General features: G+C 39.8%; 1 protein-coding gene across 7 annotated transcripts; it reads right to left on the bottom strand.

The window, feature by feature from the left end:
• Nucleotides 1–837: 837 nt before the first annotated feature.
• Nucleotides 838–18980, bottom strand: LOC131984176 (uncharacterized). Of its 7 annotated transcripts, XM_059349075.1 has the most exons (11): nucleotides 18220–18454; nucleotides 12478–12741; nucleotides 9676–10109; nucleotides 6728–7868; nucleotides 6202–6465; nucleotides 5828–6082; nucleotides 5149–5724; nucleotides 4210–4515; nucleotides 3878–4120; nucleotides 1509–1592; nucleotides 838–1378 (listed from the first exon to the last, which is right to left on the bottom strand). In XM_059349075.1, exons 7-11 carry the CDS (start codon nucleotides 5316–5318, stop codon nucleotides 1312–1314), a joined length of 870 nt encoding a protein of 289 aa, XP_059205058.1. In that variant the 5' UTR covers nucleotides 5319–5724; nucleotides 5828–6082; nucleotides 6202–6465; nucleotides 6728–7868; nucleotides 9676–10109; nucleotides 12478–12741; nucleotides 18220–18454; the 3' UTR covers nucleotides 838–1311. The 7 variants fall into 7 exon arrangements, with proteins under 7 accessions (XP_059205058.1, XP_059205053.1, XP_059205051.1 ...); XM_059349070.1 differs by lacking the exons at nucleotides 838–1378; nucleotides 1509–1592; nucleotides 3878–4120; nucleotides 4210–4515 and having other exon boundaries at nucleotides 5321–5724; nucleotides 6728–7072; nucleotides 7471–7868; nucleotides 18220–18459; XM_059349068.1 differs by lacking the exons at nucleotides 838–1378; nucleotides 1509–1592; nucleotides 3878–4120; nucleotides 4210–4515; nucleotides 18220–18454 and adding an exon at nucleotides 18881–18980 and having other exon boundaries at nucleotides 5321–5724.
• Between the last annotated feature and the right edge of the window lie 1459 nt (nucleotides 18981–20439).

Genomic DNA, 20439 nt, shown 5'->3' with positions numbered 1-20439 from the left:
CTTTCCCCCTCTTGATATGCAGAGGCTTCCTGAAGGTAGAACGAATGTCTGATGAGACTCTGATATCATTCCCAGTTACAGGATACAAAGCAGCACACATTGTACTGTTTAAACCTGCAGGGCCAACATCAGTTCAGCTCCTACACATGTAATCATATACACATAATATTTACTGTTAACATTACTAGTCCAAACCACACACAGAGCCGTGAGTAGAAATGGTCAGACTGGTTGTTGTTACTGGGAGGTTAACTGGGAAAAGATGGGTCTATTTAGTGCTGACTTGCATAAAAATGATGGCTGCAGTCTGGAGAGTTTTGATGGCAGCAACAGTGAACCTGGACTTGTACACGGTGTCCTCTGATCCACCACCACGCCTTCAGCTGCACCTTCCCTGAGCCTCTTCTCTGTGTTTATGCTCTGCTTTGGGTTACAGTGTGGTTCCTGTGTAGAGAAACACTGGAGACAAAAGACAGCAGCCGTTTCACAAGAACATCTGTTCTCACACACAGAAAATGACTGATGAGTCACTGTAAATGTCTCCATGATTCTGTATATATACTGAAATATGGACTGCTGTTTTTCACTTTACTGACATATAACTTCATTGTTTTTTTTGTACTACACAACTGTTTCCCAAGTTAAAAGTTAATCATTAATATCAACTTTCTAACATTTCATGTTATTACAGTGTTCCAAATATAAACCAGTAGGTTTCTGTTGTAAAACTGTAATTCAGACAAACTTCTAAAAATAATGCATTAAGTAAATAACTTTGACTCCAGGAGTCTTTTATGTCATTTGTTTATTGAATATATTTACAGCTGTAGATTTCACAACATTTTAGAATAGCTGAGTCTTAGAACGAGGTCTGTTTGTGACACAAAGTCACTCAGCTGGTAACTGGTTGACTCAGATTTTATTCTGTGAAACCAAAAGTCAAGAAAACGCTGATTACTGCAGTTTGCAGGAAAAGAGGTATTTTAATGAGGAAAGGAGAACGGAAAGAGGAAATGAACATTTTTTCCATTTAAAAAGTCAACTAAAAAATATACTCATATTTACACTTTTAAGATTATTCTTTTAAGATAATTTACTATAATCTCTGCTTTTTTTGCCTTGTTAATTTGAGCTAAACATTCATCCCAGAAAATCGTTATCACAATATTAAAAAACACAGTTGTCACTGAGGTAACAGTGTTGGCTTCTATTTGTTTTGCCTGAATAAAAAAATCAAAGTACTACAGGTAATACTTTCTTCCAAAGATCATTAGACTTGAAACAGTTAATAGCATCCCACTGATGACTGGTTCACCAGATTTCAAACCGCTTGTCTTTCTGAAAGGAGGTTCTGTCCACAATGTTGTTTCTGAAGAGTCTAAAAACAAAGCAGAGAGAGCAGGCGTCACTCAGGCAGACAGTGTTCATTGAACTGATGGAAGAGAATGAATGACTATGAGTAGAAATGTCTTAATAAATGAATGGAGCACTAATTAATGTCTGCTCACTGCACAGTTTGAATGGCGGGGTTGATGGAGACCAGTTGGAGTAACGTGTCAGTCGAAGCATCAGTGATGTTGTTGTGACTCAGACTGCGACAAACACAAACAGTTATTAGTGCACATTATTATATCAGCCCAAAGGTGCTGTTGAAGCAGACAGGATAATCACTGTAACATTATGTTTTGCTTTTTTTCTTCAGTCAATCAAACACCTCTGGTCATCAGCAGGCGTGTGCACCGAAGCAGCAGATACCCAGCTGGATATCTTCATTAATAACTGAAGCTTTCTGACACTGCACTATAACTAAACACAGAGATTTAAAGGTTACACAGCGAGATCATTTGCAGTCAAGTCATCCTGAAGATTCATCATGAACTCCACCAGAGATCTCACAACTATTTTACTTTAAACAAATCAGCAAAACTCCATTTTCTCTCGAAAGTTAGGAGAAAGGTCTCTTGTGTCAACAGCAGTGGTGGAAAAAGTATTTCAATCCTTTACTTCAGTAAAAGTACGAATACCACAATGTGAAGTTACTCCACTACAAGTAAAAGTCCTGCACTCAAAACTTACTGCAGTAAAAGTACAAAAGTATCAGCATGAAAATGTACTTAAAGTATCAAAAGACAAAGTAATCGTTATGCAGAATGGACACACTCAGAATATATTCTAAATATATTATTAGATTATCTATATTGATGCATTTATGTAAGCAGTGTTTTGGGTTCATTAGGGCTCATTTTAAAGACTAAATATACAGTTATGAGGTTTAATTAAAAAATCACTTTGAAGTATAAAGTTACATCAAATGGAAATCCTCAAGTAAAGTACATGTACCTTAAAGTTGTACTTTAGTACAGTACTTGAGTAAATGTACTTAGTTACATTCCAGCACTGGTCAACAGGATTAATATGAGTTTTCTCTTCTCAGCTTCAGTCAGACTACAGAGATGCACACTTGTGCACATTTATATTCTTTATTGACATGCTATTTAATCTGCATTGTATTAAGTAATTTCTATAAATTAATCTGCCCCTCTGGTTTTCTTAGTACCTCTACTTTGTTCAATGATTTTAAAGTTATTCTAATGACTAAATGAAAACTACTACACTTTAGATTAAGACAGTTCAATAGACGTAAAGCATGTTTATGGTCCTGCAGCTTTCTGTAGAAATAGCCCTGACTATACAGATATAATTGTCTTCTAAAGTAAGTTTGTCTGCATCATATAGACACTAACATGAACTCAAGTCTCTCATGAAATATAATCCAACCTCATCTGCATAGAAATCAACTCAATAATAATGTTAAGGGTGCAGCCCCCCGATAATAAGGGCCACGGTGCAATTGCACCGAGCACTGGCCCCTACTGCTATGCAATAGCTGTAGGGGCCAGGGTGTGGGTGTGTATTGCATGGAATGTTCATGTCAGAGTGTGTGACATCATTGCCAGAGTGTAGAGGGAGAAAAAAAATTGTCAAAAAATAAATTTGAAAACTGCGCTCCAGGCTGCAAATTCCACTCTACAGAAATAATTTATACATCGAAATGTAGGAAAATTTGTCTTCTCACTCACAATCCTCTGGTAAAGCTGTCAGAGTTATAGTTTGGGCGTAGGACGCACAGATGCGCCACCAACACGCACCAACAGCCTCACTGACTCCCATAATGAAAACGCGATGGAAGATTCCACAGCTGTTAATTTCCGTTGATTGCTCTGCTCTGATTGGCCGACCCCAAAGCCTTTCATCCTTTCATCCATCTCTCACAGAAAGAGAGAACCAGACACACACACATACACGCACGCACGCAGGCAGGCAGGCAGACAGACAGACAGACACATACACACACAGGTAACTTTATGTGATTACAGTTATAGATATACACACACACACACACACACACACACACACACACACACGCATGCGTATGCGCGAACACTCCTCCACACACACATTTTGAGGTTAAAGGGCATAGGTTGCTTATATAAATACATACTTGAAAAGGAATGCTTGTTGTAGGTGTGCTCCTTGTATATAATATAGTATCATAACATTACTAGTATTAATTGTTTGAAATCTCTGAAGAATCTCATCATAGTGTACACATACCGGTAGTAGCCCCCGTGGCCCTTTCAGAATTTCCCCAGAGGAAATTTTCTAGTTGGGATTTACTGTTTATCTTTTAAAGAACATTTTCTCTCGTCTCAGCTCATCAAACTGTGAACAGCTGACATTACCAGCTGCTTCTGATCCTCACACAGTCTACCTGCTGTAATCTTTCTTTTATAAATGGTTACCTCCACCTGGGCTCTAGCCCACACTGCCTTATAAACATTGTAGCCACATGAAGACATTTCCAGTGCACACTCACTCCAGGACTTGTACTTTGTGCAGCTGTGAGCAGAGTGAGAGCAGCTGCTGGTCTGTGAGCTGACAGTGACTGAAGTCCAGCATCAGGGCCAAGGCTTCACAGGTCCTCTGATCCAGGGAGCTGTGACTGAGGTCCAGCTCTGCATTCAGAGCTCTACAGAGGGACTCTGCCCGTCTCACCGAGTCCCTCTCACTGTTCACAGGGACCAGGGACACCAGCTGGAGGAGGACAGCTTTACTGGCTCTAAACAGGAGAAACAGAGTGTTATGATTCATAAACACGGAAGAAACAAAGCTTCTTATCTCCTTTCACTCAGTTTGTGTTTTTCCCACCTGAGGCAGACTCTGTCTAGGACAGAAAACAACAGGTCCAGTCCACTGTCCTCCACCTCACAGTCCTGCAGGATGAGCTGTGTGTCCCGGCTGCTGCTGTGTCTCAGGATGGTGGAGACGGCCCTGCAGTCATCAGCAGTCAGACTGACAGTGTCACTCTGATCCTGTTCTAACAGCTCCACACAGGAGGAGCAGGACAGATCCAGTGTGTGCTGCAGAGACCTGAGCAGGACGACCGCTGCCTCCTGCTGGACGTCAGAGGAAACACAACAGTGGACCAACCTCAGCAGCAGCTTCCTGTCAACACTGGCAGTCACATGTTTTCCAAAAGAAACACATACCATTAATTAAAATGATTGTCTTTTATCATAATTCTGACTGATATTGTGTCTCAGTATTTATAACATAGAGCCCTTCAGGTTAATAGCTAAACTACTGGAGCATGCAGCCATCACTTAGAAGCATTCTGACGGCTCAAGAAACAGAAGCAGTCACACCATCAGAAAGGTTCAAACAAACCTTCACATTACACAAACTAATTCAGAGGAGAAACGATGAAATGATGACCCAAACTAAAAGAAGTTTCAGTTTCAGTTTAAAGACCCACTTCCTGTTTCAACTTTGTCCCACTCCTTACTGAAATATATAGTTTTCCTGTGCAGTGAGAGATTATTACAGACATTAAAAGGTTCACTTTCAGTCTGACCTCAACAACAAGTGGAAAAACAGTTGTCTGCTGGTGTTTCCACACCCATCACACGTCTTTTCAGCCCCATGCTCACAACTCTCAGCTGTTAACTTGGTGAGAACAATGTGATTATTACTGACAGAATTAATTTGTCATATTTATACAAATTTTTCAGCTACAGGTGAATTATATCTTGTGTTGGAGAGTACTGATGCAGGTACAGCTTTGGGAAATGAGCAGTAATGTCTGACCTCAGTTGAGAAACTTTGTCCAGCATCAAGATGATGGACTTTACTTCCCCTGCTGGTATGGACGTCCACATGAGGTTCAGTTTAACTTTGTCACTGTGTCTGAGGGTGAAGATCAGTGCAGCACAGTCCACAGAGTCCATCTCTCTGCAGGTCAGGCTGATCACATGCATGATTCAGTGACCTCAGTAAACTGGGTATACTGGGAATGGCACCAGCATGATAGATCTCACTGATGGCAGTCAACACAAAGCTGGGACTGGGCCTGGAAGCACAAAGTTTATCACCAGTTTGTTTCGGGAAAACAAGCCACAATAACAAATATAGAATGTTTTCAACACAACCCTGTCCAGGAAGGGAAGCAGACGTGTGATGCTCTCCTCTAAGAAGCTGTTCTTCTTCAGGTTCACAGTGATGGTCTGAGCTGACGACTGCTGCAGCAGAAAGTGAAGAAGCTCCCAGTTCAGACAGCAGGAGCTCAGGTCTCCACCAACCTTGATCAAGAAGGACCGAGTCAAGTCCCCGTCCTGGTTTTCATGGAGGAGGAAGAGGAACTGCTGGACAGTGTCCTCACTCAGTCTGAGGATCGAAATATGTCAATATATGTTAGACTAGGAAATTATTTATACATTTTGCATTTTTGCTAATTGGTGTGTTTCTGAGGCTGAGAAAAGACGTGAACCTGATTGTTAGAGGGCCATCATGAAGCAGCAGTGGAATGAGACTCAGAGCAGGACCACAGGACTCAGTCAGGTTTAACCAGCTGATTTTCCAGTAGCTCAGCAGCGACGCCAAACCACTGACAACCTTCAACGACACTTTCTCAGATGGACGGGCTGTCAGAGGGGAGAGAGAAAGCTCTTCAATAGTCACTGAACAGGCCACTCTCCCTTTTCCTACCCATTCACACAGTAGCAAGGCGTTGTCATGGGAAAGCCTGAAGATCAAAGAGTGACAGACAGTCAGAACATAAATTATGGTCACCTCTGGTAAGACATTTAAACTGGAGAAGACGGTGCTATACGAACAAAAAACAGTAAAGATATAAACATTTACGTCAGACTGTGCAGTTGTATTGTAGAACTAAAGAGGAGGGAGGCTTCTCCGACAAACATCTGTCCTGGTTTGAGGATGAGATCCACATCAGAGCCACAGAGTCCCAGAACTGTCCCCACCGACTGGCAGTATCTGGTGCTTAACCCTCCTGTTAACAGCAGGGTGAACCCCAGCAGCTGCAGCAGAGAGACCAGCTGCTTAGCCTCTTCTCTGGATCTGACAGAGATGCATGAGCAGACATCCTGGAAGAACTTTGGGTCACAGCTGAAACACAATATGGAGGAAATGTAAAACAGCAAAGCTACAACATATTCTGCATTGAAAACCATCTCATGTAAAATATTTTTTATTAAGGATGAAAGTGAGAGAATGAATGCAGCAGGATGAAAGACTGTTTTATTAGCGGACATGATAAACTATAGATGTATTTCATATGTTTATTTGTAAACGACAGCAAACTTATTTAAAAAGAGTGGAGAATATGAGATTAAACTTTGAACAAATATACGGTATTAATCTGATTTACCTGAGCTGTGAGATATAAGGCAGACACTGTAGGAAACTCCTCACTTCGCTCTCTTCATCTGAGAAGTCTATCAGCTCCACTTGTTTCTTCTCTGGTGTTACGGCTGCTGCCGTCATTTCATTTGCACTGCAGGTGCATGTGTGTTTTTTTCTTCTATGCAGAGTGAGTGCTCCTGTCCTGATCCAAAGATCGTGTGGCTCCCGCGTCTCATTGGCTCTGCATCCCTGGCGTGGCAGCGAGTGATTGGCATTATCGAAGGCGGGGACTACAAAAGCCGGTGACTCCAGAGGACGGGTGGAACTGCTGTCACTTAGGCGCTACTTCGTTTGAGATTGTAAAGTTATTCTGTGAAAGATTGGTGTTAACATTGTTAGAGTGTGTTTGTTGGCCTGCGTGCTAGAGTGTTTGTGAGAGTGCTTGTGCTCTGGGTAACCAGAGCAAGAGTGCCTGTGTTTAAGGAAGCAGTAGGGGTGAGCTGCCTTTTTCTTTAATACTGTTTTCTCCTGTTTTGACTTAGGTTAGGGAGTTAGGATCAGTACTTGTATTTTTGTTTCTTTTCTTTTCAGTAGGGATTAGAAAGTTTCGGACCCTTGAGTTTAGATCGGTGTTTTGTTTGTTATTTTAGGCCTGGGCTCAACCTGAAGCCACGCTTCATCACTTGTAGATACCGCACCAATTCACTGTATATAATTGCACATTTTGGTTGTTGTTAAATAGAACTGTATTATTTTCTGAACTTATACCTTGTTTGGGTGTGGGTTATTTATGTTAGGTTCTGCTCCCTAGACGGAGTGTAACATCTGGTTGGAGTTTCAGCACTTCCAGGAGGATGGAGGTCTTTCTCTCTGAGAGGTCTATGGTCCAGACTGCAGGAGCTGACTGGAAAACTGACTGTAATGATGGAAGGACACTCAGGCCTGTTTTAGTCTCATAGTCCTTCAGGTGGGAGAACAGATCCAGCAGGAAATCACTCTGATAATACTCATAATCCAGGTGATGAAAAGGGAATGTTTCATATCTGCACAGTGATGACAACAGCTCCAGTATCTTCTCTCCTGTCTGCTGTTCTCTCTCTGCTGCTGCACACAACAGATTCCCAAATAGCTTTGCTTCACCTGAGCATATCAAGGACCAAGATAAACTGGAAGGAGAATTGAACATTTTGTTATTTTATGATGTCAACAGCTAAAAAAGAGCCATAGATCACTGATATGGATCCATCTGCTAACAGTCTACAAATACCCACTAATGAGCCAAATACAAACCTAAATCAAACCTAATCTCAAGCAGCAATGCCTTTAACATGGCTTTAAGTGGATTCTGGAAGACTTTTACTGAAGGAAATGATTCACAAAATGTTGAAGGAACCATCAAAGTCAGGTACAAAGTTGTATTGTCACCTCTGTATTAAAGATTGTATGTTAGACTGCAGTACCACTCCTGAGCCAACAGGAGGTTGATACAAGAAGGTTCCTACTGAACAGAGCTAGCTTTGGTTAGGTTTAGCCATGAGGACTGAAATTGGTTAAGGTCAAGGTTAAAATATCAATATCATGTTTTAAGACTCTATAAACTAGTGACAGTACTAGAGTAACATTATCATGAGTTCTAGAGGTGAACCTATCACATCCTAATGACATGAAGCTTCTTTTTAATATAGCTAATAAACCAAATTAAGTCAAATCCTCTCATTATCTCCCCTTAATTATTCATAATTCAAACATCTTGCTCACTAAAAGGCAATGTCCTGGCTGAAAATCTTTCTTTTCCACTTCATTTATGAATCAATGAGCTCCAAAGCCTAAAATCATAGACCTAAACTTAGTCCCTGCATAATTCTGTAAAAGTCTAAAACCTTAATAAAGTAGTAGTGAAGCATCATTAGGATCTTCAGAGGTAAACTAATACTTCAACATTATTTCAATGGTTCAAAAAAAGACACTTGTGAATAATCCTCTCATTCACTCCTTTGTGTAATTCACTGGTCAAACATCCTGCTCAGTCACCGCTCCTCATAATATCTTATATAGCAAAGAAATGCATCTTGCTGAACTGGAACCAGCAAAGACCCCCAACATTCAATCTGTTCAAACTAATTCTGAATGAAACATTACAGCTGTTACAGAGCTCTTATTTATATTTTAAAACAATGTGGGACAAAGAGCTAAAAACACGGCACCATTGGAAATGTGATCATCTGCCCGGCCAGATGTGCTTTGATTTTCTGCAGAAGAAATATATAAACTGTGACCGTAGCAGAATCTGTTTGTTTTTCTTCATTCATTAATTCATTCATTCATTCATATTCAATTTGTATTTTATTTTAACTGAGATGTTAATATTATTATCTCATCTGACTCTTGTTAATTCTGTACTCTGTTCACTAAATAGGTTTATTAGGTGATGAAAATCAATGAAGAAAATACACACATACACACATGCACACACATGCACACAAATACACACAGATGTACTTAGAGGGGAATCATTGTGTGCAGCTATTTTCAAGTGCAGGAAACTTCATGTTACTGTAAATCAGTAAGAAAGAACATCACTAGTCCTGAAAAGGAGAACTAAACTCCTCATCATTAACACACTGCTGATGGTCTCTGTTGTTACATTGCTGGAGCTTGTTGGATCACATCATTATACTGTAGCTAAGTCTGCTTTGACTTTTTACTGAGTCCATAGATGACTGATGAAATGTATGTATTTAGGAATGGAGAGTAATTAAGACAAAATATATTGGGTGCATGGAAAAAACAGCATGCCATCTATAGAAATATACACAGTGATTTAATATTTATGCTGACTGAACAACTGAACATTTCCCTATAACCTTAAAACAGTCAGCTGCTGTCCATGTACAAACACAACTCTACACACTGGCCACTTGCTCAGTCATTCTCTCCTTTTCTCTAAACACAACAAAAGTACAATCCATTTACCTGAGCTGTGAGATATAAGGCAGACACTGTAGGAAACTCCTCACTTCACTCTCTTCATCTGAGAAGCCTCTCAGCTCCACTTGTTTCTTCTCTGATTGGAGTTTCAGCACTTCCAGAAGGATGGAGGTCTTTCTCTCTGAGAGGTTTATGGTCCAGACTGCAGGAGCTGACTGGAACAGTTTCTTAGTTTTGGAATGACATCTGGAAAATCTTCCTTCTTGACATGTTGATAAAAATCAAGAAGGATGTTATGTAGCTCAGTGTTAACAGAAAACAATGAGAGGAGGATATTCACGACATCATGAATGTTTTCTTCTTTGTAAAGTGCTACTTTCAGGCAAAAATCTAGTAACAGCTGCCTTTCTTCCCTCTGCAGTGTTCCAAGGCATTGCTGCTGGTCCTGTAGTCCTGAACCTCTGCAGGGCATCCTGAAGCTGTTTGACAACAAACAAATGACTCAAAGTGCATGTTCTGTAGAACAATTCCAGAATCAAATAATATGTATAGGTGCTATTAGGTGCAACTGTTAGATTTATTTTTCCACACCTTTAGCAGACTTTCTGATAGTGTGCAATAGAGAAAGGGGTAAAGCATCTTGGTTGAAATGCAAATTCAGATCTATCTAACACAATGAGCTTACCTGAGGTCTGTCTCATTATGGCAAGTCTAATTATCAACGTCATTAGTAGTTTACCATTTCTGACTCTGTACTGTACCTGATCACTGAATAGCCATGCTGTTTTAACTGAGAACTAATATGAGATCTGAAATCTAAAGTCTGACATGATAACAAGAAGGCATGAAAATAAATTTAACTCTGAGATTGGTACTTTATTTTATTCATGCAGCTTTTTTTACACTATCTCAGCCGTCTGGTTTCTGGTGTCTGTTGGAAGGTGTGACATCACTTGCAGTACTTTCACGAAACCATACTTCATGTGAATGTGCTAGAGGTTAAAGAGTGGGTTGTGAGCGGTGACACCCTGAACAACTCCCAATCGAACACATACTTTCAAGTCAAGTCAATTTTAGGGAAAAACTCGTCAAAAAACCCTTTTAACAGGGGAAAAAGAAGAAGAAACCTCAGGGAGAGCGACAGAGGAGGGATCCATCTCCCAGGACGGACAGTCGGCAATAGATGTCGTTGTACAGATCAACAGAGTAGAATAGAGTAGATAGAGGTTGAAGGGGGAGAGGGAGGGAGGATAGAGAGACGGTTGAGAGGGAGAGAGACAGGGAGGAGCAGGAGTTCTGGGAGGGGCACAGCAGTGTGTCTTTAGATATACACACAAGGCACGACAGCGGGTCTCAGTTGATTATTTAAATCTCCAGTCATATTTGCGATTGGACAGGAACTAATATTATTTCATGTTCTGTGTTGTCTACACATCCAGAAGATAACACACAAACAGTCCAATTTCACACAGTGAGTGTATGTGAAGGCATCAACTGTGGACATCATGAGAGTCAGACTTATTCCTTAATATATTCTCATGTATTTTCAAAAATGACACGTAGGGGAGCTGAGAGGAGAGTCCTGCCACCGAATCCCAAAATAATAATAACTTAATTTACCGTCTCTGATGACACTAATAATTTCACTCTGTGTGTGGTATTAGCGATGGTGTCTGTGAATTGGATAGAAAGGAGACGATTTTGCACCAAATGTATACCCATTACGATGCAGTTTGCAAAACTTTTTTTTCCCACTGTGCAAAGTAGGAATGCACCATTATAAAATGTTCTTGCTCTTGGTGTCAGCTGATACCGAGTACTGATCTGATACCAGTGTTTCATTAATAAGCTTTATGCCTCACTGTGTGGAAATGACTAAGACAATTCTTTTTTGTGTAAAGCAACATCGGATTTGACTTTAACATTACTTCCCTTACTTTGTAAAACAAAATGTAAAACAAGGACATAGAAATTTACTGATTTGTTATTTATTAAAATAATAAATCCAGCAACATGGTGAAGAAAAATCCTCAAATTGAAAAGGAATTTAATTTTATTGTTTACCTTTTAACTGCAGCAACAAAACTTGTTCAAAACTTGGAATTCAAATTACAAAATATTAAACAAAATCAACGAAATAAAATTAAAACAAATGCAACTGTAAACGCTCAAATAGGGATTTAAACTACTATAAAGTATGGCAGTTTACAATTAGAAATTCACAAGTGACAGAGGTAATTACGACAGCCTCTTGGAATTAGTGTTTTACCCTTTTACATATTAAAAGAGAATCGCTAATCTGATTATTTTTGACTTTTTAATAAAACCAAACAAAGAGGTCAGCTTCAAATTGACTCTCTGACTCCAACGGCTGCCGTCTGGCTAAACTCGTCAAATTCTTCAATATGATTCTTCTGGAGGTGTTTGATTCAATTTGTTTTGCTATATTTTATGGAACAAGAGCTTTACAAGCATTACACTTAGTCGTAGAACTTGTTGCTGTTGCAAGAGTGAAATGCCTCAAACATGTTGCTGTTAGCTTCCTTTGCTAATGCTGTCGACGGGCTTGCTACTGAAGCGGCACACTGTTGATGTGATATGCACGTGCGTGACAATCAGCTGATTTTAATATTGGAACATACGCTCAAATTCACCACTAAGCAGACAGTTTAATTATGTTTTCTTTTTAATTTTAATAATTATTTGTAACATAAAGTATTAAAGGCAGTGATAACGGCATTAAGTTTCTTTCTGTCTCTGTCTGTAATCTCAACAACAACAGTTTTATAAAAGGATAAAATTGAAAGTATGTGGAGTCAGCATCACAGAAAAGCAACAGCTACATACCTGAGTGAGCGGATGTGTGGCAAAGCCTCAAAGAAGAACCTGCACAGACTCTGGCAGACTGGAGTTTTCCTTTCCCAGTGGAGGCAGACATTAACCTTTGTCGTTCTCTTCTGCATGAATGTTGCTGCTCTTTCAAACAGATGTCTTTTACCCTCAACTGGAAGGTGCAACTCATTTTCATCAAGGCCAGGTAAGCTGAGGTAGTCCATCTGGCCTTCATTGAGAAGGAAGATCTCCCACAGCTGCCGGGGCAGAGGGCCACTCCTGTAATTTAAAAAGTATTGTCATATCCTTATCATAGTAAATAAATTAGTAAAGTGTGATTTAAAAAGGCTGCTGGGGCAAAAGAAGCAGGGCTTGAAATTGCGTTCATTTCGGCCACATATGCACCTGAAATTTGCGACGACCTTTTGGTTTAATTTCTTTGCTAATTATAAGTGTGTCTGCCAGTAATAGCCTAGACTGTGGCAGGCTTCCACAGTCTAACTTGTCCCGCTAACATTACATTTTTACAAGGTGCTGAAAGTATTTTTTACACTATTCATAATATAATCATATCTAGCATTGTGTTGCAATTTCCCTGGCTCCCCATCTCTTCATCCTCCTCCATGACTTGAATCTACCAAGCTGCATCTACACCAAACACAACAAGGGATAGTCATCCATCCCTCTATGCCCAAGTCAAAAACAAAACAAAACAACTAACGCTATAAAGTTTCAAGTTCAAGTTTCGATCCAAAAGCTTTATTCGCTGTGTTTCCATTAAAGTTGAACCGATTCTTCAATCGACAGTTTTTGAATGTCACATAGACGAAAATGTGGATTAGGGATTTTTCCATCAACTGGTATAGAGAATCTATTGCTGCAAGCTAATTTGTCAGTAAACAGTAGCACAAATAGAGATTACACAAAAAAGAGAAAAGAACAACAAGAATGAGGTCACTAATTAAAACACTTTGGCCACCCAATTTGATTCAATTGGACAACTAATAATAGGTCTTTCATGTCAGCTCGGACGAGCGGAAACAGCTGATCGGTCATTTGAGTTAAATGTTTATGGAAGAATTATCCTATCTTTATTCAAGAGCGTAGATTTTCAGTTTGAGAGCATAATTTGTCTTTCTGGTGCTCAGATTTGTTCTCCTCATGCTCACATTTTGCGCTCGCACTCAGATTTCTGCTGCTTTCTTTCAAAATGTGTGCGTGCACTTAAAAATCACATGCTTGTGCTCACATTTCTTCTTCTTGGACACAAACATTTCGCTCGCACTCAAATATGTCCTGTGCGCGCTCAAATCTAAAGTCTACGCGCTCAGATCTCAACTCGCACCCAGAACACGCACGTCCTCTCAGGTTGAGGTGTCTGCTCAGACTGAACGATGTCCCGCCCTGCGCTTAAAATAGTGTGTTTCACCAGCCAATAGGGAGACAGCTAGATTGTGGCCCCGTCTTTGGTGCGTTCCCTCGCCTTTTTGAGCGCTTCGTAGGGGCGGGTATATGGTCTGTTTGTAGAACTGCTATAAATATATAGCGGGCCTTCATTGTAACATGTACAACGAAAGTACAATAATTGGCAACGTATGATCGTACCAGCGGCAGGTAGGCACACATAATGATGCGCGAGCTGAGGGGAATCCCCGCTGACGTCACTTCATTCATAATAAGTTGCTGTCCCTAGTGCCGACAAAGGCCCGCTATATATGTTGATAAGTACGAGTGTCAAAATGATTACTGTACTGTTATTGAAACTACTGTATATGATCGATGTGTTTTGAGTTGTAGCAACATTTAGCAATGAACTCACTTGAGGTCTTTGGCCATCCATCTCGTCTGCCATTCATTCGCTGCCGCGCTTCGAATCCTGCTCAAAGTCCTCTTCTTGTGAAAGCATTACCAACATTAGCCTAATTATGCGCCCCCTGGCTTTGACCGCGTAAATAGGACGGTGATACACTGCATTACACGCACCAATGTTATTCTCAAATAATTATCATCATCATAGCGTATTTTTCATTATACCTTTTTAATCACGTAGCCAAGTCTATTTACCCATCATCTCTTGTTAAACGTTTCAATAAGAGAATCAGCTGGTTACACGGATTGTATTACTGTTACATTAATTTATCAATTAAAATTTTAAATCATAATAAGACATGCAGCAAGAGTGCGGCGGACAGGATGCGAACCGGCGTCCCGTGGTTTAAAATGCAACAGATAGTAGTGTACTTCACCACTGGACTATCGTGACAACACTGGACTGATTAAAAATAAAAATATATAAAAATAATAACAATAATAATTAAAAAAAAAAAAAAAAATATATATATATATATATATATATATATATATATATATATATATATATATATATATATATAAAATCTAATATAACTCTTTTTAGGACTACTTAAGATTAATTCTACATTAATATGCTGCGTCTTAAATAGGTGACGATTCAAATAGCTGGCTAATATGGTAAATTGGTGTATTTTAAGAGAGAAGCAGTTTTACAAACAGACCATATACCCGCCCCTACGGAGCGCTCAAAAAGGCGAGGGAACGCACCAAAGACGGGGCCACAATCTAGCTGTCTCCCTATTGGCTGGTGAAACACACTATTTTAAGCGCAGGGCGGGACATCGTTCAGTCTGATCAGACACCTCAACCTGAGAGGACGTGCGTGTTCTGAGTGCGAGCACAAAAGTTTTGAGAGCGCAGAGTTGAGATCTGAGCGCGTAGACTTTAGATTGGAGCGCGCACAGGACATATTTGAGCACAAGCATGTGATTTTTAAGTGCACGCACACATTTTGAAAGAAAGCAGCAGAAATCTGAGTGCGAGAAAGACAAAATATGCTCTCAAACTGAAAATCTACGCTCTTGAATAAAGATAGGATAATTCTTCCATAAATGTTTGCTACGTAAGAACTTATTTGAAAAAAGCGTTTCCATCTCCTGTTTAGCGCATTAATTATTTTTCAGAAAAATGGCAAAAACATCAGTGATACCGATTGAATAAGCTGATTTCGAGCCTTGAAGAAGCCACAGCAAAAGCACCATTCGTTATTTTCTTCTAATATTTTTCATATATTTCTACACCCACTTAATCTTTTCAGGGTCACATGGGTCATTCTACTTTGTCACCCTTATTATGTCTTGGATTAAACTTTAAAAAATAAATAGCTGCACATAAAAAGGACCAATCTGTCCTACATGATTGAATATTTTGTTACCTTAGCAGTAATTTGACACTTTAAAAACATGCTCACCCGTACCATTGGGCATTTTTAAGGCATCCAAATAGTCGTCTCATTCCTTGTTCTGATACCATTACGTCCTCAAGGTTCAGATGTATTTTCCTCTCCTTTAACTGAATGACCACATAAGCCACAGCACAGCAAGGGTAAGGGTCGAGACTCTCTCCACTGAGATCCAGATGGTAGTCCAGTTTGTGCAGAAGGTCGAGGCATGCTTCAGGACACTGGGACTCATACAAGCACTGGCATAGAATGTCCACATCAAGCTCACTGTCCTCAGGATCAGCGTCATCTTTCTTACACAGATGAGGGGAAAGTGTGCTTATCATCTCCTCAAAGAACCAGTTGGAAGTATTCTTGAGCTCCTCGGCTGGAATCAGACACTTCATCAAACTAGGGCTCTTCTCATTCAACAGTCAACACATGAAAGGGATCAGATGTTTCATGTGTTTCTTCTCCTCAGTGAGGCACTGCTGAAAAACATCCTTGATCTTTTCTGGATTCTTCACAAGCCACAGTGCTGCAAAAAACTCCTGCACAGTGTAGTGGAGGAACACGTATGTGGTTATCGTCTCAGTCGGTCCAACTTTGATAAAAAGTGGTTTCAGGAAGGAAAGGAAACAGCTTTTTTCACAGGGACATTCTGTCAGGTTCACACTTTTACCTTCAGTTGCATGAAAAGCAACCTCAGCCAAAGACAGTAATTCCTTTCTCTTGCTGTTGATGAAGGAATTGAGATCTTTGTTGTTGTTTTTGTTGCTGTTCATTTGGAGGCAATGACGAACAATATTGATGTAGATCTCAGTCATGGTACATGGCTGTGGAGAGTCTTCTGGTGTCTCGTATGAAAAGCAGGCAGCCACCATCAGTGCATACATTGGGACATGACAAAGAGTTAACAACTCCACGTTCCTCAAAACCTTCTCCTGTTCTTCTCCGAGCATTGCAGAGAGGTATGTTTTTATGGTCTGCTCACTGAAGCCTTTTACTTCCACTCTGAGAAAGTCCTCAGAAGAGAACTCGTCTTCATCATCTGGTCTACATGTCACGATGATCTTGGCATCAGGTAGCAGGTTGTTCTCAACAAGTCTCTTCACCTCTGATGAAGACTGATCTGTGATTCCATCAAAAATGAGTGTAACATTGTCAGAGTTACTCTTTATGTCCTGTAAGACTTCTTCTTTGCTTTCGACCGGTTCATTGAACACACTGAAGAGAAGATCCTCCAAGCTCAAGTCATCTCTGATGTGGGCTGTTTCTCCCATGTCGAAGTAAAACATGTAATCAAGCTCCTTGTTCTCTCTTTCTGCCCAGAGTTTTAACATTTCATGAGCAAGTGCTGTTTTTCCGATTCCAGGCTTACCAACCAAGAGTATGTTTCCATTTCTTTTCAGCAGGTCACTGGGGGAAATTTCTGCTTTGACCTCTGGGATGTATTTCTTTAGCTTTTTGCGGCGACTCAGCTTGCTTTTCTTGCACTTTAATTTCTTGGTTTTAGATGGAGAAACACTTCCTTGTGTGTCTAATACAAGTGTCAGAATGTGATTATTATTCATTTGGCAAATAAACTGAATCCACCTTTTTATACCCACATTTGAGCCAGCTCACTGGGCTTCTCTGAGAAGTCAGAAATTATTCATTCAACCACTAAAACTAATTTTTCTGTTCAGGAATACAAGTAAAAAACCTAAAATTTGACACCTTAATCAAGAAATTACAATGTGCTTTACTATTTTTACAGTTCTTTTGTAAAACAGTAGGCTCCACCTGAAAATTCATGGATAACAATAGTTATTATTTTAGCATTAAAATATAATTTTGGTTAAAGAAATTCTACATACCGCTGTGTTAACCATTACAGAAACATAAAAAAAATATTTTAGTAATTACTAATGCTGGAAAGCTAGCTTATGAAACAGAAAAGCTAACAATTATAGCCGAATCAACTTTCAACACCTTGTACAAACCAAATATGTAAGAAATAAACAGTTAATGACACCAGACAGACAGAATAATAGACCGTGGCAGTATTTTATTTAAAAACAAATCTATGTTCCAGTCAATTAATGATAGCTGGCCTAATTAATCTATTGTTTCGTTCCTCAAAACGCATTTATACTAACATTCGAGTAATATAATATAGGGGTAATATAGGCTATAACAACAAAAATGTAAAGACGTTTTCACAACCCACGTCCGTTTGGTTTGTCCAAATCAGAGTGAAATGGATACGTTTGGTTCGTTTTGTATTTATTCTGGTTTCCTTTTACACTGCAGAAAAGTAAACGGACCACGAAATTAACCCAAAATAAATAATAGAGGACTAGAAATATACTCTCAGAATCACTCCTTATAGTTGGAAAGTCGGCGGTGGAACTTGTAAACACAGAAATAAACAAAGCAACATGGAGCAGAAAGCAGCTTGAGTACCTTTGGTTGTACAGTCTATGGTTATAACGGCGGTAATCCTGCTCTGGTGTTCCTACCTCACTACTTTAGGGAGAAATGCTGAGAACAAGAGAGCGCCTGTTGACGCTCCGGGTCGTCAATATTATAATGTGTTGGTCCATTATTTCCCAAGTGCTGCGGTTAGACACTCGTGAGGTCAGAGAAGGCGCCTCGATGCGCTTCCACCACGAAGATAAGTTGCACCTGTTGCTCTGTGTATGTCTCTTAAAATGCCCACAATCCTCTTGGGTTTGACTCATCTTCTGTTAATGATTCGGAAAACCAAACAACCGCACGAGGTATTTGGAAAAGGACACACATCTTTCATAAAACAATTATGTTGATCATTTTAAAGTTTTGAATGTGGGCTAATGATTTGCCATGCTGTCTGAACTATGAACTGTAATAAGAGAGAGAGAGAGAGAGAGAGAGAGAAAGAGAGAGAGAGAGAGAGAGAGGTGACTGACCTACAGCTAGAATTTACTCTGCTAAGGTTAAATGTATTTAATTTAAAACAAATCTTAAATACAGTGGAATCACTAAAGTAATGCTACACTGGAGTCACATTTATAATTTTAACATTTTTTACAAGCCTGAGTGTTTGAGCAAAGTGGAAACAAAGAGATAAGTCTGTATTGTTTCTACTTCTCTTCTTTATCCATTATAAAATGCTGTTCTGTTCTTCTTCTTGACACTTACCTGTTTGGCACAGTGATCATTTCTTATATCTCTGTGATGAGGTCTGAGTTTTTAGAAATCCAACTGAACAGCCCTGTGCAAAATGTCTTAATACTTCCCGTGTCTCTACCTTTACTATTACTGTTTTAGGACACACCTAGTATGATGAGGAAGTCTCAACTCTGGCCGTGTCCCCCAACATCCACAAGATGTCACTATTAGACCAGAAAACACAAACTGGGAGATGAAATCCAGACTCACAAAATGACTCCAAACTACAACATGCCCTCCCACAGTAAGGCTGTAAATGGGTGGCAAGTGAAAATATACTCAGCTGACACACCCAAAATGTATTGATATGAGCAGTCTGTGTGTAGAAACCATGAGTGTTGGAAAATTCAACTTTTCAAAACATATATTGCAAACATTAAAGAAAAAACTTGACCAAATCCTGACTTCCCTCCAAAAGTTGAACAATGAGGGCGCCACAAAGCATGATATGGGCCCAGAGACAGCAATTACAGCATTGAGAAACACTGTTAAGACACGGAGTGGCAGGTTTGTTTTGTGTGTGAGTCAATTTGTGGAATTTTCAACACTCACTTTATGTTTTTAACAAACATTTGATAACAGATCAGAAGTGTAATTAACTAATATAACTGAACGCACCTCTGTAGGCATAGTAGTGTGAATGCTAGAAGAGCTGAAAAATCGTATGTAGGTTTAGCACTTTTAATTCAAAGGGTAAGCTTTAACACTTTTGGCCGTCTTATACCTGGTGCATAGTGGCACACAGGGCAGTATGGCTGCTTGCTTGTTCAGAGTGACACAGCTGTTATTTTCACACACAGCACTCAAGCTGCTTAAGTAGCAAATATACTTGAGCTCATATGGACGTTGGTTGTTGTTCTTAACGAGGTGTGCCAGAAAAAATATTGCATACTAAAATATTTTGAAAATATAAAATATTTTAGTTAACACCATGCCATGGCTTTGTCTGAAACCATTCCAATGCACCCTGTCGACTATGCAGTGTTGTGTCGTGTCATTCATCCTTGAGTCCGAGTCAGTCTCCAGTTCCCAGTGTTTGAGTCCAAGTCACCAAAGAGCCAGAGTTGAGTCCGAGTCATCAATACCTGAGTCTAAGTCCAAGTCCTTAGTCCCCAGTGTTCAAGTCTGGGTCTGGGTCACCAAGAAGAGTCCAAGGGGGCTCATCATCACCTGAGTTTGAGTCTGAGTCACAAGTTTGAGTCATCAAGGTTGAGTAGAGTTCTCCATTATGGCACCTTCAAAGACCTGTTTCAGCAATGTGCAAGTCCGAGTCAAGACACAAGTCCCAAAAATCAGACTTCAGTTCGAGTCATCAGAGTATGAGCCTGCGTTGAGTCACAGATCATGAATATCAGGCTTTGAGTCTGAGTCGAGTCACAAGTCCCAAAAATTGGGTTACGTTGGGACTCGAGCACTCCATCATTGCCACTATGTAGCGTTTCTGATGACTAAATAGTGTTGTGAAATATGTATAAATATAATAATGAGTGATTTCGACAGGCCCAATGCTTTACCAAAGAGCACATATA

Source organism: Centropristis striata, chromosome 13 (assembly GCF_030273125.1).
Source record: "Centropristis striata isolate RG_2023a ecotype Rhode Island chromosome 13, C.striata_1.0, whole genome shotgun sequence".
NCBI lineage: Eukaryota > Metazoa > Chordata > Actinopteri > Perciformes > Serranidae > Centropristis > Centropristis striata.
Note: the sequence above shows the minus strand (reverse complement) of the source record. Positions and strands in the feature narration are given on the sequence as shown.